This window comes from Podarcis filfolensis (assembly GCF_964270895.1).
Source record: "Podarcis filfolensis genome assembly, chromosome: 2".
In the NCBI taxonomy this organism is placed as follows: Eukaryota; Metazoa; Chordata; class Lepidosauria; order Squamata; family Lacertidae; genus Podarcis; species Podarcis filfolensis.
The window spans coordinates 84,195,057-84,209,958 of NC_139605.1; the positions used below are offsets into that span (position 1 = coordinate 84,195,057).

General features: G+C 43.3%; 1 protein-coding gene across 10 annotated transcripts in view; it reads right to left on the reverse strand.

The window, feature by feature from the left end:
• Positions 1-14,902, reverse strand: part of ARHGAP44 (Rho GTPase activating protein 44) — an 88,707-nt gene that overhangs the window by 31,766 nt on the left and 42,039 nt on the right. For 8 of the 10 annotated variants that reach the window (XM_083597689.1, XM_083597688.1, XM_083597687.1 and 5 more), the window contains exons 2-6: positions 9,245-9,284; positions 6,161-6,265; positions 5,777-5,853; positions 4,892-5,003; positions 2,877-2,953 (exon numbers count right to left, since the gene is read on the reverse strand). In XM_083597689.1, the coding sequence (XP_083453815.1) occupies positions 2,877-2,953; positions 4,892-5,003; positions 5,777-5,853; positions 6,161-6,265; positions 9,245-9,284 (411 nt within the window). Of the gene's footprint in view, positions 1-2,876; positions 2,954-4,891; positions 5,004-5,776; positions 5,854-6,160; positions 6,266-9,244; positions 9,285-14,902 lie in introns of those variants that run through there. The other 2 variants (XM_083597684.1, XM_083597691.1) reach the window with 2 other exon arrangements.

Below are 14,902 nucleotides of genomic sequence, written 5' to 3' on the forward strand. Positions count from 1 at the left end.
GGCTCCTCTCAAATCATTTCCCCTCCCACCTTTGAGGGCCAGACGCTGTCAGTTCTTGCAGTGCTGAAATGCTGACACAGACGTTATGTGTTTAAGGGTGGACCACATCCATAATCTTAGTGGAATTAAAGCGAAAGGGTGAGTGCCATCCACATCAGTCTCTCCCAACTTTGGGAGAACACAAATCTCTCAGAAGCCGTTCATCTTTATATCCAGTGTATTTTCCTTTATGGCACAGAGAAAATAGTCACCTGTCACTATGGAACCTAGAACACCGCCTCTCCCTCCCTCTGACTTTCACATGTGTAAATTCATCCCTTCTAATCTTGTTCCCTTTTGCTGCAACACCCAAGAGGCTTCATCCCATGATCACACTATGACATAGGACCAGCTGAAAGTTCTTTTGCTGACTGCAGCAGCATCGCACTATCTCGTGGGCAAAAGGCAGTTCAGGGTGCTCCCCCGGTTTCCTACCGATTTGTCTGAGAAGACCAAGAATCTTGTTGTATCTTAAAGTTGAACTTATTTACTGAAACACGAGCTTCTCTTTGGTGTAGTGGTTAAGAGCGGTGGACTCGTAATCTGGTGAACCGGGTTCGATTCCCCGCTCCTCCACATGCAGCTGCTAGCAGGGTGACCTTGGGCTAGTCATACTTCTCTGAAGTCTCTCAGCCTCACTCACCTTACAAAGTGTTTGTTGTGGGGGAGGAAGGGAAAGGAGATTATTGGCCGCTTTGAGACTCCTCAGGGTAGTGATAAAGTGGGATATCAAATCCAAACTACTCTTCTTCTTCTTCTTAGGCAGATGCGTGAAAGTGTATGTTCTTTTGGCGATGGGAGGAACAGCGCAAGTGTGGTGTAGAGTGGTTAGACTAGGACCTGGAGACCAGGGTTTCAATTCCCTACTCACAACATGATCTTAGGCCAGTCACAGTCTCTCAGCCTTACCTATCTCACAGGGTTGTTTTGAGGATAAAACAGGGAGGAGGAGGTGATGAATCATATAAACCACCTGCAGCTTCTTGAAGAGGTAGGACATAAATGTAATAATCAAAACAAAACAAGCCTGGTGGTGGCTGTGGTGAGATTTTTTTTTTCACTTCACAGAAATACCAGTTCAATTGTCTACAGACCTCATGATTTCTCCAGTTTTGTGGCAACATATCAATGGCACCTCCAGGGAATGAGATCAGCTTGCGCAAGGCAAAAATAGCTTGCTTTCGAGGAGCACCGGGAAGGAAATAAACACAATTTACATTTTTTCCAGACATGATCAGAAATACCAGCTTGCTGTTTAGGCTGGCTTGGGGGCATAGTGATAGTGACAGGATTTGGCTTTCAGATTATTTCTTTGCCCCAGTGAGGGAGAGTCTCAGCCACCTGCTTCACAGCTGAAGAGGCAGGAAAGAGAGCTATTCCTTGGGCATGATCAGAGGCACAGTATACCAGCTAATAAGACATGTTGTGGTAATCCCTTCTCTCTTTCACCAACAGCAGAGTCTGAGTAAATGCAGACTCCTCACTGAATGACACTGACAGAAATTTAATACTAGACCATAGTAGGAGACTGTAAATTCTCCTGCGCTGCCTTCTCTTTTGGATCCTCTGACAGAAAAAGATCTGCAGACATGGGAATTCTGTAGGACATTTTAGCTGGATCTGACAGACTGAGGAGTACACAGGATCAAACAACTGGAGGAATTTCCAAAGCCCTCACTGACTCCATCTATGTGTGTGGAAAGAGCTGAAAGTATCTTAGACTGCTCTCACACCATCTTCCAGGGAGCTTTCTTTTACCAAAGGGGAAACAGAAACATGGCCTCTTCACATAGAAGAAGAGGAGGAGGAGGAGGAGGAGGAGTTTGGACTTGATATCCCACCTTTCACTCCCCTTAAGGAGTCTCAAAGCAGCCAACAATCTCCTTTCCCTTCCTCCCCCACAACAAACACTCTGTGAGGTGAGTGAGGCTGAGAGACTTCAGAGAAGTGTGACTAGCCCAAGGTCATCCAGCAGCTGCATGTGGAGGAGCAGGGAAGTGAACCCGGTTCACCAGATTACAAGCCCACTGCTCTTAACCACTACACCACGCTGGCGTAGTGTTGCTGTTGAGCATAACCCACTGCAGGCAAGACTGAGGGCAGCGCAAGAAGCCTGATGGGCAAATAGCACATGACACAAGATATGTCATTCTAGCAGTAAATCCATCAGGGACAGATTTTTAAAATTCTGTTTTCACTGGTAGTTCAAAGTAGCAGCTTCCCCTGTATGAACCTACTCAATCCCTTCTCTATTTGACCCTTCCAAAAGAAGTTCAGAGGGTGGAAACAAGAAAATGGGCCTTTCTGGAGGTAGCCCCCATTTGTGGAATGCTCTCCCCAAGTAAATTTGCCAGGCATCAATGTCTGCCATATTTTCATTGCCAGGCAGATGGTCTTATTCTCCCAGATGTTTGGGCAATAATTTGTGCTCTGATAACGGTGCCTGTTTTTATTTTATCTTGGTGTTTGTCTTGTTGCTGGGTGGGAAATAGTATTTTGATGATTTTGTAATTAATTTCTGGCAGATGAAGTTTTTAGTGCTTATTTAAACAATTCCTTTGAAACATATTGCATCTTTATGGTTTAAATTTGCTTCAAGACACCTTCATTCATAGAAAGCAACACATAAATTGAATGAACAAAACTAGTGCATTTATCTGTGATTTGCTGCTTAACCCACTGGAACTTGATATGGCTTTTTATTATTGTTATGTACATTAAACAATAGTATTTATATTTTTTTTAAAAAAATGCATGAATTTTTAACATGAAGAAACATGAATCAAGGGACATGGTACTTTAAGGATGGGCAGACGAAAAGCTAACATGCCTCTTACCTTGTCCTTGACGAATCCATGTCCAGAACTAATTTCGCTAAGTGTTTCCTCTGTTTTTGGATATTGGGGATTTCTACCTAAAATAAATGATAGTAACATGGGTATTTTCTGCAGAGAACTGCAATAAACATTCCTGTCACTGAATCCAAGCAAGGTCAAAGTGAATTCACAGGATTTTGCATCTGATTCGGAGCCTAGAGTCAACACCAGCAGCTGGGGGCATATACCACTGTTGGACAGTTCCCAGATGACAAGAAGCCACATACGGCCCCCAGAACAACTTGCCGTCAATGCTCTCTGGCTGGTGTTAAAAGCAGAAAATTGGAAAAGAAACAGGCAGCAGTGCTTGGCAGCTATCTCAGTCTAGATCTGAAAAAATACTTTTAGCCCATCCACTTTAAAGAAATATGACAGGAGGAAAGGAAAAAGCGAAGGTGATGACTGTGGTGTCCCTATCCTAAAGGTAAAGGGACCCCTGACCATTAGGTCCAGTCGTGACCGACTCTGGGGTTGCGGCGCTCATCTCGCTTTATTGGCTGAGGGAGCTGGCGTACAGCTTCCAGGTCATGTGGCCAGCATGACTAAGCCACTTCTGGCGAACCAGAGCAGCGCACGGAAACACCGTTTACCTTCCCGCCGGAGCACTACCTATTTATCTACTTGCACTTTGAGGTGCTTTCAAACTGCTAGGTTGGCAGGAGCAGGGACCGAGCAACGGGAGCTCACCCCATCGCAGGGATTTGAACCGCCGACATTCTGATCAGCAAGTCCTAGGTTCTGTGGTTTAACCCACAGCGCCACCCACGTTCCTATCCTAGAGAACACCTAATTAGCCAGTGGTGCATGCATCTACTATCCCCTCAGCTCCAAAATGCCTGATTTGAAAGTAGACCCACAAGAACAAGGAGCACCTCTGGAATATACTCAACTTCTCATTAAAAATAGTCTAGCTTCATTTCTGCAAAGTGAGTATTTCCTTGTTTGGTCTTGTGCATGTGAACTTGTAACGGCAAAACAAGAACACACACACCCCTCCTCTGACAATATAGGGAGCAACAAAAGACAAACAGAAAGGCTAACCACATGGAGCAACTTAAAGTGGTTATCATTTTTTGGTGTAAAATACCAGGATTCAAAGGCCACACTGTGAGGAGAAAGTTCACAATGATTTTTTAAAAGAAATCCCTTCAGTTAACTCAAAGTAGGCTGGGATACATTTACCTAGAGAGAGCAGCATTCAGAATCTGACATGATTTTTAAATATTCCTTGCCCCCCCCCACACACATTTTAAAACCTGAAGAAAATTTTGTTCTTGGCTCCCAGAATTGCCTCTCTTTTACTCTTGCCTTACTTCCTGGCCCTGCATAACCCTGTTCCTGCTTCACAACCCCTCCCAGCCTTGCTGCTTAATGAACCCATAGCTTGAGTTTTTCCCACAGAGCCAAACTCATGTCTTTCTACCTGCCCATGAGCCTTACTAGCTTCTCAGTCTTTTCACCTAACGGGAACTTGTTGAGCGAGCACTGTCCTGCTCCTTGCCTGCACCCAACGTCCAATGGGCCAAATACCAGAAGTCCTTCATTGCAGATGTGGTTCTTATCCTTCTTGAATCTTCTTCAGAATTGCCCCCTTGCTTCAGAGGCCCTTCTTGTTAGAGCAGAGGTAGGGGAACTTGCTGGGTTTGAACTCCCATAATCCCTGATCACTGGCCAAGCTGGCAGGGGCTGAAGGGAATTAAAAGTGCATAATGTCTGGTGTGCCAGAAGTCCCCCCTACTTTAGAGGTCATACCACTTATACCAGGCATAGGCAAACTCTGGCTCTCCAGATGTTTGTGACTACAGTTCCCATCATCCCTGACCATTGGTCTTGTTAGCTAGGGATGATGGGAATTGTAGTCCCAAACATCTGGAGGGTGGGAGTTTGCCTATGCCTGACTTATACCAACACATCAGAACAACCCAAAACAGTGCTCACTGCAGCTATTAACTGCCACCGCTTGAGTTTTTTCTCACCTCAGCCAATACGAAGAGAGGCTCAATCACATCCCGTTCAACTTCCAGCTCAAAGTGGATGAGCTCTTGAGAAAGCTTGTCCTCTGCTTCCCCACATAACTTCAGCATCTTCCTGCAGGGCATGAAAACAGACAATTGCAATGAAGTGGTACGGCAAGCAACAGAGATGGAAAGGCAAACAAGAGACACAGACAGAGAGAGGTACAGAGATGGTCATAGGCCTGAGACAGATGATGTGTGGCAGAGAGAGGATCTGAAGCACTAATCATGCAGGCTCTGTAAGGCAGCAGGCCAAGAGGCTTCTATATCATCTGAAGCACAAAATGGTTCTGTGTCATTCCACTAACATGCTTTGGTTTATTTGTAATAACACAGGCTGGTGTGAAACGACAACTTATTGCTGCATCCTGCGAAGGTGCCATGGCAGAGGCAACACCTAGTATCTTTTTATTGTCTTTTGTATTGATTTATGCTATAAACCGCCTTGCTATTTTACATGAAAGGGTGTCTCTAAATGTTTAAAGCACATGAAATAAGACTGAGGAGACCCAACCTGAAAAAGGTTGGTTGGAAAAGGGGGTGGCAATTGAAAAGTAGCAAGAAGCTATTAAAATTGGTTCAGGCAAAAGGATTTTTCATTACAACGCTAGACTTGCGATCCTTTTATTTTTAATGCATTTTACAGTTCTTGTTTGTGAGCTGCCTTAAATGTTTTATAAAGGAAAGGGCAGGGTATAAATATTTTAAATAAATCCACCAAAATGTTTCCTACTGAAGTGGCCTTTCAGCTGAGGAACATTATTGTGACTGGAACAGATTAAAAGAGAGAGAGAGAGAGTTGTATCTTGCCCAATAGGTGGGTATTTTGAATGGGAAGAATCTTACCCAAGCAGGGAGTCGTCCCCTAGAATAGCAGAACCTTCCATCAAGCATTGGGCTAGCGATGTCAAAGGCAATTTCTTCTGCAACAAAAGCAACTGCTGTATGAATTTAGGGTTTGTTTTTAAATCCATCACATCACAGTTTGAGCCCACTTCATTCCCAGAAAATGACACTATTTCCAAACAATACTATTTGTTTATTAAAACCCCCCTATGAACCCCTGTTTTACTAACTCTTACACTCACATACAATTTACACACAGGAGGGGAGGAAAGCTAGCTGTGCTGTTTTCTCAGCTTGATTCCCTCCCTCCTGCCTCTTCTCCATGTGAAACACGTAGAGACATGAACCCAGCTCTGTTGTCTGGTGGGTGCTGGAATCTCTCACCGAGCGCTTATCAGAATCCGATCCCTGCTGACCCTGAAGACATGCTGTCAGTTTCTTGTGTGTGCTGTGGGAGACCTGCTTCACCAACTCCAAACGCTTCTCCACCTGGGGATGAACACAACAAGAAGGCATCACATCAGAGGTGCTCGTCCTCGGCTCTCAGCTATCTGGACATAGAGAGAAAACCAAATCAGTTCACATAGGCCCTGCCCTCTGGGTCCCCTTAAAGTGTCCACTTGCATACTCCATTCATCAGCAGCCAATTTTAACACGCTGGACTATATGACAACTAAGGAACAAATGACACAATAAATAGTTGATTAACATTATCAGATTTCACAATTTATTTCTTTCCTGGCTCTTTACTTAGCCACCCAACAACGATCATTTTCAGGGTGAAGTACACAAGTATTTAAAGCAAATTAAGATAATGCAATTCAAAAAGAATACATTCAATAGACAACACCAAGATAACCATCATTGTAAACACAGGGCAAAAAGCTAAAAGATTATACCAAGCAGCAGGTACTACAGACCTTAAAAGTCTCCAGAAAGTAAAACAGACACATTAAAAGACCACATAACAGAGGGTTTAATAAAATCTGTGAGACTGAAAAGTTAGTTGCCTGATGCCACAAGGCAGGCATTCTCTAAATGTGAGGTCATTGCTGAGGAGGACCTGTTTCCTGTTGCTATTACACAATATTCCAACTAGCAGGAAAACCTGGTGAAGAGCCCACATTGATGACCACAGGGCACGTTTAGGTGCATATGGGAAGAGATGGTTATTCAGTCACTGTGGCCCCAAGTCATGAAAGAACTCAAATGTCAAAGGGAGCACTCTGAATCAGGCTCCGAAATGAAGTTACAAAGAAGGGTACTCTGAGTTGGATAGGATTTCACTAGAGTTTAAATTAAAAAGTTACAAGTGACATAAAATAAAAACCAGGCCCATAAGCTGTGATAGCAGAGATGCCAGGCAATCTGGAAACTACGTCCCAGGCAAAAGGATCTCCAAGAAATATAGTTTTCCAAAATGCTTGAGGGGTACTTTTGAGTGTATGAGTATTCTAGAAAACTATACTTCCCAGTCTTCCTTGATTACTTGAGCATCTTCAGAAATGCAGGAAATGGCACTCAAGATGCCAGCGAAATCTGAACTTTGGCATCCTCAGTCACTTCCTATGTTACTTCAGCATTCAGGAATGATGCACCATGTTTGGTTTACCAAGCCCAAACACCACTCTCTAGCTATGGAAGTGCATTAGTAATCCAAAAATAAGTGTGTTTACCCATTCTAATTCCATTAATTTACAGACAAACCACTGCGGTTAAAAGTTCGAGAGGGGAGAGACAACTGTTTTAGCGTTGATTTTAATTTAATATCCTGAAACAAAAGCTGGAACTTAATAAAATGTGATTCCTGAATGGAGATAACTAACTGTGTCTGTATTAAGAAAGGAAGCAACGTAATGAGATGCTAAAAGGACAACTGCAAAATAAAGGCTTGGAATTTTGGAGGCAACCCGAAAGTGAATGTTCAAATGAAGAATGTACCTGAAGCCACTGTTGAAATACCTACTGTAAGTGACTGGCTTCTAGAGACTAGTCAGTTTTGGAAAATGGCATAATTATCTGGCTGATCTCATAAGGGGAGATGCCATATCTTCTGCAAATAGGCATAGACCGCTTATCTGGCATGCACTCTAGCAAAAATGGTAGTGGGACCCCTTTACTTCTCCCAGGATTGATTTGGGGGCCTGGAAAGAGAAGATGTTAGAGACTGCTGCTGAGACTTAAATTTTTTTTTTAATAAAAATAAACTGGCAGATGCTCACGTCCAGGAACTGGGAGCTGGCTCTTTGGTTCTCACTTGCTCACTGGAGACATTGCATACAGCTCAACAGTCCAAGTCAAAGATACTAAATAAAAATGCAGAATCCCTTTGAAATGTGAAAGGGACAGTGGTATTAGGTTTTCACGTTTAGGTTCTCAAGTTTCACATTTCAAAGAGATCCTGCATTTTTATTTAGTAACTTAGACTTGGATTGTTGAGCTGTATGCAATGTCTCCAGTGATCAATTGCGAGCCAACTTTTAGCGTAAAATATCCTTGACTTCAGTGAAAAGTTAAATTCAGAAGTTGCCCCAAACTTTCCTTCTTAAAAATGAAGAGTCACTAGAGACTACCTGCCCTGTAAAAAGTCATTGACCACCTGTTTGAAAGATAGCCATAAAAGGCAACTGTTTTTTTTGGGGGGGGGGAGGTTAGTTTTTATTTTATTAAAGATTTTCTTGTTTTACAAAGGTGTTTGCAATGTCTCTCTCATATTTCCCCCCCCCCCCATGTAACATTTTTACAAATCAGTTTCATTTGTTGAGACTTTGGGAAGAAAAGGGGGAAAGAGGTGGGGGGGGGGAGATGGGGGGGGTCGGGTGACGGTGTTACTATTTTACTTACTATATGTAGGGTTTGGTGTCAGCATTGCTTGTGTAGGTTCTTTGATGTTCACTCCAAAACACCCACCCACCCCACTCACACACGAAAACAAAGTTCAACACAGCCAATCACAAATGAACAACCACACCCTAGGCCAACCCCAACCTCTCTCACCACCAAAGGAACACAAGTGAACAAAAGGCAACTGTTCTGCTGATGAGGCACATATTATATTTGGTATCCTCTCTACATATATATGCTACTATATAATTATGAAAGAGATCACCCCCCCCCCTTCATGCTATTTTCTAAATCAATATGGAGGTGCTACAGCTTGAGGCTTCTCTGAAACTGGATCTACTTGGTCCTTGGTGTAAGCAAGAGAATTTTTTTGACCTTCAGAGGCTGCCAGTGAGACTGCATTCCACAATCCTCCAACGTTCATTGTGGAGACTTGATGGATAGATTTCTCATACATCCAATTTTGTTATTACCAACTTCATGTTAAGCATGCTGATTTTATTTCCTATTAGACGATAGCCCCTGCTAAACCAGCCTCTTCAAAGTTTAGTTTTGTCTTTTGCGCATGGAGTAGTGTACAATATCAAATGATTGCAGAAGATGTCAGAAAGATAAACACTGTACCTGCAAGAGATCTTCATTTAGGACTTCTGTTTTTTCAGCCCTAAAGAGAGAGAGAAAAGAAGGAAAATGTAATTCAAGACAGAGAAACCTTTGTGGTGGAGGGGGGAATGAGTTTTATCTTTGAGCTGGTTGTCTGTTTATTAATGGTTTCATTAATGTTCTTATTTGACGGGATGTGGTTTTAAAAAAATGTATTCTACTTCGTCATAAATGGAATTGTATTTTTTATCTGTTATTGTGTAAGCTGCCTTGAGTGAATTTTAGACATAATGGTGTACTATAACCACTTAATCTTTGTTAGTGAAAACAGCATGCCCGACTAGATGAGCCTTGAGTCTGATCTAGAAAGGCTCTTCCTACATTCTGGAGTCATATTCCCCACCGACCAAATTAAAATTAAAATCCCCCACCCTCCCAAATTCCTAAACCATTGTTCATAATTAATACATTCTGCCTTCACCCCCAGGTCATTTAAATATCCCCTTTCAGCACTTTCTCCAGTACTACGGTATCCTTTTCAAGACAGGTGACCATAATGTTAAATATAGCTGCATTATAAATCCATGAAACTTGCTTTAAAAGGGAGGGGGGAACCAATGAGTTCCTAACACAGAAACGACCCTTTTCAATATAATAGTACACAGATCAAACATTTGTACTCCTTTGCCTTGTGTATAATGCATTCCTCAAATGTAAATAAAACTGCCATGTGGCAAACCGCAGCTAAGTGTGGCTTTTTGTTGTACTTCTACATAAATCAGCCTAGCATCCTTGACTCGGGCATATACCTCAAGCCGTTGCCTTAACAAAGCGCTAAAACCAACATCATCCTTGTGCTACCCAATCTAAGCCATAACCTTCTCAACCCATTGTCCTTCAGGATGGTTTTAGCTAATATCTAATTTATAGCTAGGTAAAGGTAAAGGTACCCCGACTGTTTGGTCCTGTCACGGACAACTCTGGGATTGCACACTCATCTCACTTTGCAGGCCGAGGGAGCCGGCGTTTGTCAGCAGACAGCTTCTGGGTCATGTGGCCAGCATGACTAAGCCGCTTCTGGCGAACCAGAGCAGCACACAGAAACGCCGTTTACCTTCCCGCCGGAGCGGTACCTATTTATCTACTTGCACTATGACGTGCTTTCGAACTGCTAGGTTGGCAGGAGCTGGGACCGAACAAAGGGAGTTCACCCCGTCACGGGGATTCGAACCGCTGACCTTCCAATCGGCAAGCCCTAGGCTCTGTGGTTTAGACCACAGCGCCACCCGCGTCCCTTAAATTTATAGCTACTCCCACCTTATTTCTTTTCCCTTCCTTTGGTATCTACATAATAGTTGAACCTTCATCTCTTTTTAGTAACCACCCACTCTGCTATTCTTCGCTCTTCATCTTTTTTTTGTCTCTAGACCACGTATACCCACCGTACTTTCCTCCCGAACAGATCTTTCTCCTTTAGCTTTACAGCAGTTTGATCTTCATAGTGAAACCATAAAATCTAAAGGCTTCAAAACTCATATTTCACTGAAGATCCTTTACCCATCTGAAAGCTTTCTAAACACCTTATGTCAGTTCTGTCTCTAACAGCTGTGATGTGTAGGCTCCCTTTCTTCAAATAGAAGTGCTATATATTGATGTTTGCCAAATTCGCATTTATCAGATGAACTTTCTACCCCCTTCCTCTTCCCACTGCCTCAACCAATTGGTTACATTAGCCACTAGTACCCCAGGATAAGAGCCAATTATTAGTACTTCAAAAAAAGATGCACGATTCCGATATATCACACAGCAAAGGATTGCTCTATTTACCATACTTTTCTGTGTATAAGATGAGGGGTTTTTAAAATTAAAATAGGATGTTTAAAATTTGGGGTTGTATTATACATGGATAGTGCATAGGGGGGATGTGGGATTGGTTGCTTCCACGAGCCAGAGATTGTCAGCGGCTATCGGGCATGTTATTGGTGGCTGCGGCAAGGGCTGTTCTTGATTGTGTGTCTCTGCGTCAATTGGGCGGGCGATGGTTGGCATCTGCCGGTGAGGGGACAGACGATCGGTGGCTTTTGTGACGCATGCGAGTGGCAGCGTAGGACACTCAGGTGAACGATTTTCAGCAATCCCCCCTAAAAAAACCTCAACAACTCCGGGCAATCTCCCCCCATTTTCTTAATTTGGATTCCCCCCAAATAGGGGGTGTCTTATACACGGGGGGTGTGTGTGTGTGTTATACACGGAAAAGTACGGTACTTGGCAGGGGGTGGGGGCAGAGTGCAGAGATTTAATGAATCAGAAAATTTCTAGACCTCTGAATTTCATCAACAAGGCATGCTTCTGCAGAAGTTGAGAGGGTGAAATGAGGAGACTGTAAACCAAATACATTGTACTCAAGGTAAAGCAAGGTGACAGAACGTGAAAGTTCCATGAAGCATTTTATCTGCGATGGCTCATTCATATATGCAAGCCAAGATTTGAGGTTGCAGTCATCAAGCAACAAATGTGTATGTGAATCAAGTCAGAGCCCAGGTAGCCTTTGTGTCTTAAGAGTTTTCCCAGCATCACCCTGAGTCACACAACAGAAATCCTTCTCCACTGGAAAACACACACACACACACACACACACACACACACACACACGTTAGCACGTTACTCTAGATCAGTGATGGCCAAACTTGGCCCTCCAACTGTTTTTGGACTACAACTCCCATCACCCCTAGCTAACAGGACCAGTGGTCAGGGATGATAGGAACTGTAGTCCCAAAACAGCTGGAGGGTCAAGTCTGGTCATCACTGCTCTATAGGCTGTGCTTCAATCTCAGTTCCTTCTGCATAGCTTCCTATTGGAAACTGTGGCTAGAAAGCTTGCCAGCAGACACAGAATCCGTCATGCATCCCTAACAAGAACACTTATATAAAAAGAGAAACTTGATCACGTTAAATGCTGAGCGCCCGCAGCCTTGCAGCTAATAAGGCAGCCGCATGAACCCAGAACTGTTCATGCTTTGCTTCCTTGTGACTTCGTGCTTAACAAGCCAACACAATTAGCATTCACAGTGATGCCCATGCAGATGAGGACCATGTTTGCGGAATGACAGCATCACCACATATTAATGTATCTCAAAAAGGTTGCATCAGCACCGGCTGTTCAGAGATAGGGTGGGCTGCCTAAGCAGGCAGAACAGAGGAAGGGGTTGCAGTTCACGTAATGCACATGCACACTTCCCTCTGACTGGACTTCACTGATTACAGTTGCTGCCACCAACCATATATGCATGTGTGTGAGCATGTGCATGCGCACACAGACAATAACATTTCACGTATCTGATATAGGGGAATGTAGTCCATGAAATATTATGCCATAATAAATGGGTTAGTCTTTAAGGTGTCACAAGGCTCTGCTGTTTTTCTCCCACACACTAATGTGAATGTCTCCCATCCCACAACTGAAACTAGTGAAAGAGTTACCAGTATGAAATGAAGGTGCTAATAAGGTCATGTGGAACATAGCTGACACTGTGCCAAGCAGTAAAATTTGTTTGTGAAATTGATCTGCAATGCAATACAGTTAGCAAGATAAATGACTCTCCCAGAAGGTAACAGTGTAAGCATGGCATCTTCGCTCCTCCAGATAATCTATCTTGACACACCCAGCTCTTACATGCTGATACTGTATTGTGAGGCAGAATGTCTAGACAAGTAGCTAACTGTATCAATAGAATCATAGAATTGGAAGGGTCATCTAGTCCAACCCCCTGCAATGCAGGAATCTCAGCTAAAGCATCCATGACAGATGGCCATCCAACCTCTGCTTAACACGCCCCACCCCCCAGTGAAGGAGAGTCCACTACCTCTCATGGGAGTCTGTTCCACTGCTGAACAGCTCTTACGATCAGAAAGTTTTTCCAAATGTTTAGTCGGAATCTCCTTTCTTGCAACTTGAAGCCATTGGCCATTGAGTCGTAACCTCCAGAGCAAGAGAAAACAAGCATGCTTCCTCTTCCATGTGACAGTCCTTGAGATATTTGAAGATGGCTAACATAGCTCTTCTCAGTCTCCTTTTTTCCAGGCTAAACATATCCAGCTCCCTCAACTTTTCCTCATAAAGCTTAGTTTCCAGACCCTTGATCATCTTGGTTGCCCTCCTCTGCACACATCCAGCTTGTCAACATCCTTCTTAAATGGTGGTGCCCAGAATTTGACACAGCATTCCAGGAGTGGCCTAACCAAGGCAGAATAGAGTGGTACTATTACTTCCCTTGATCTGGACACCATACTTCTGTTGCTGCAGCCTAGAATAGCATTAGCTTTTTTTGCTGCTGCATCACACTGTTGACTTATGTTAAACTTTGGTCCACTAAGACCACTAGATCCTTTTCATATGTACTGCTAGTAAGTCAAGTGTCCCCCATCTTGTAATTGTGCACCTCGTTCTTCCTGCCTAAGTGCAGAACCTTACATTTGTCCCTATTGAAATTCATTTTGTTAGTTTGGACCCAGCTCTCCGATTTGTTAAGGCCATTTTAAATCCCAATTAGGTCTTCTGCAGCATTAGCTACCCCTCCCAGATTAGTGTCATCTGCAAATTGGAGAAGCATCCCCTCAATTCCTCCATCCATGTCGCTTATAAATTATGGTATTGCCCTCACTATGCAGATAATTTTTAAAATAATTTATTAACATGACTACAGAGTCACTGCGACTTCAGCATGTCACCATTACCTTGGCACTCAGTCTGCTGATAACTTATTAAGAAGAACGCACAACATTATGTTTATTCTGCCTATACACTGTCACTAGCAGAATGCTTTTCCCTCCAAGATGACCTGTGCGGTCAGAGTGTCCTGTTGCAATGATATGCCTCAGCAGTGTTTTAGTTAGCCTGCTCTTAAAAGATGATTCAAGTACAGACAACAAATGTTCCATTACACCAGGCAAGTTGTTAACTGTGTGCTGGATCAGCTGAGGTTTCTGAATGGTTTTCTAAAGCAGCCCCACACACCATGCATCGCAGTAACCTGAATAAAGGTGATTGGTTCTGTTGGCAAGGAGCCAACCTAAACTAGTGAAAAGCACTTCATGCCACAGATGCTACCAGGACATCCAAAGTGAGACCTGGATTTAATATCATCCTGCAAGCTGCAAGGGGTGTTCCAGCCCACCCAGAACTGTTTGAATACCAGCCCTTATGAGAGTTGGACCACCCGCAAACAATTCTGATCTGAATTTTCAGCTTATTAGCTTTCAACCAGCCCAATACCAACTCAGGACATCGGTTTAAAACTTCTGCCAGCAGCACTCACAATTTAGAGAAAAGGGAGAATTATGGGAAGGGTAATTAAGAGTTGAGGGTCATCAGCACATCAATGACACTTCATCCCAAATCCCCCTAAAACCTCCCCCAATGGTTTCATATCAATGATGAGCCACATTACCATCACCATCATTATAATATATTTATTTATACCTCGCTCGCCTCCCCCCCCGACACCTCATGCAAAGCAGTTAGTTCCAAAAGCCTCTTGGACAACTAAGTCTTATGTTGGTGATGCACTGAGATTTCAGGAGAATGTGATCTGGGATAGAATAACTCCACCAGGTCATGGTAATGTGAACCAAGCCAGAGTCATCAGCCAGGATTACCTGAACTTGTATGAAAATAAAAGC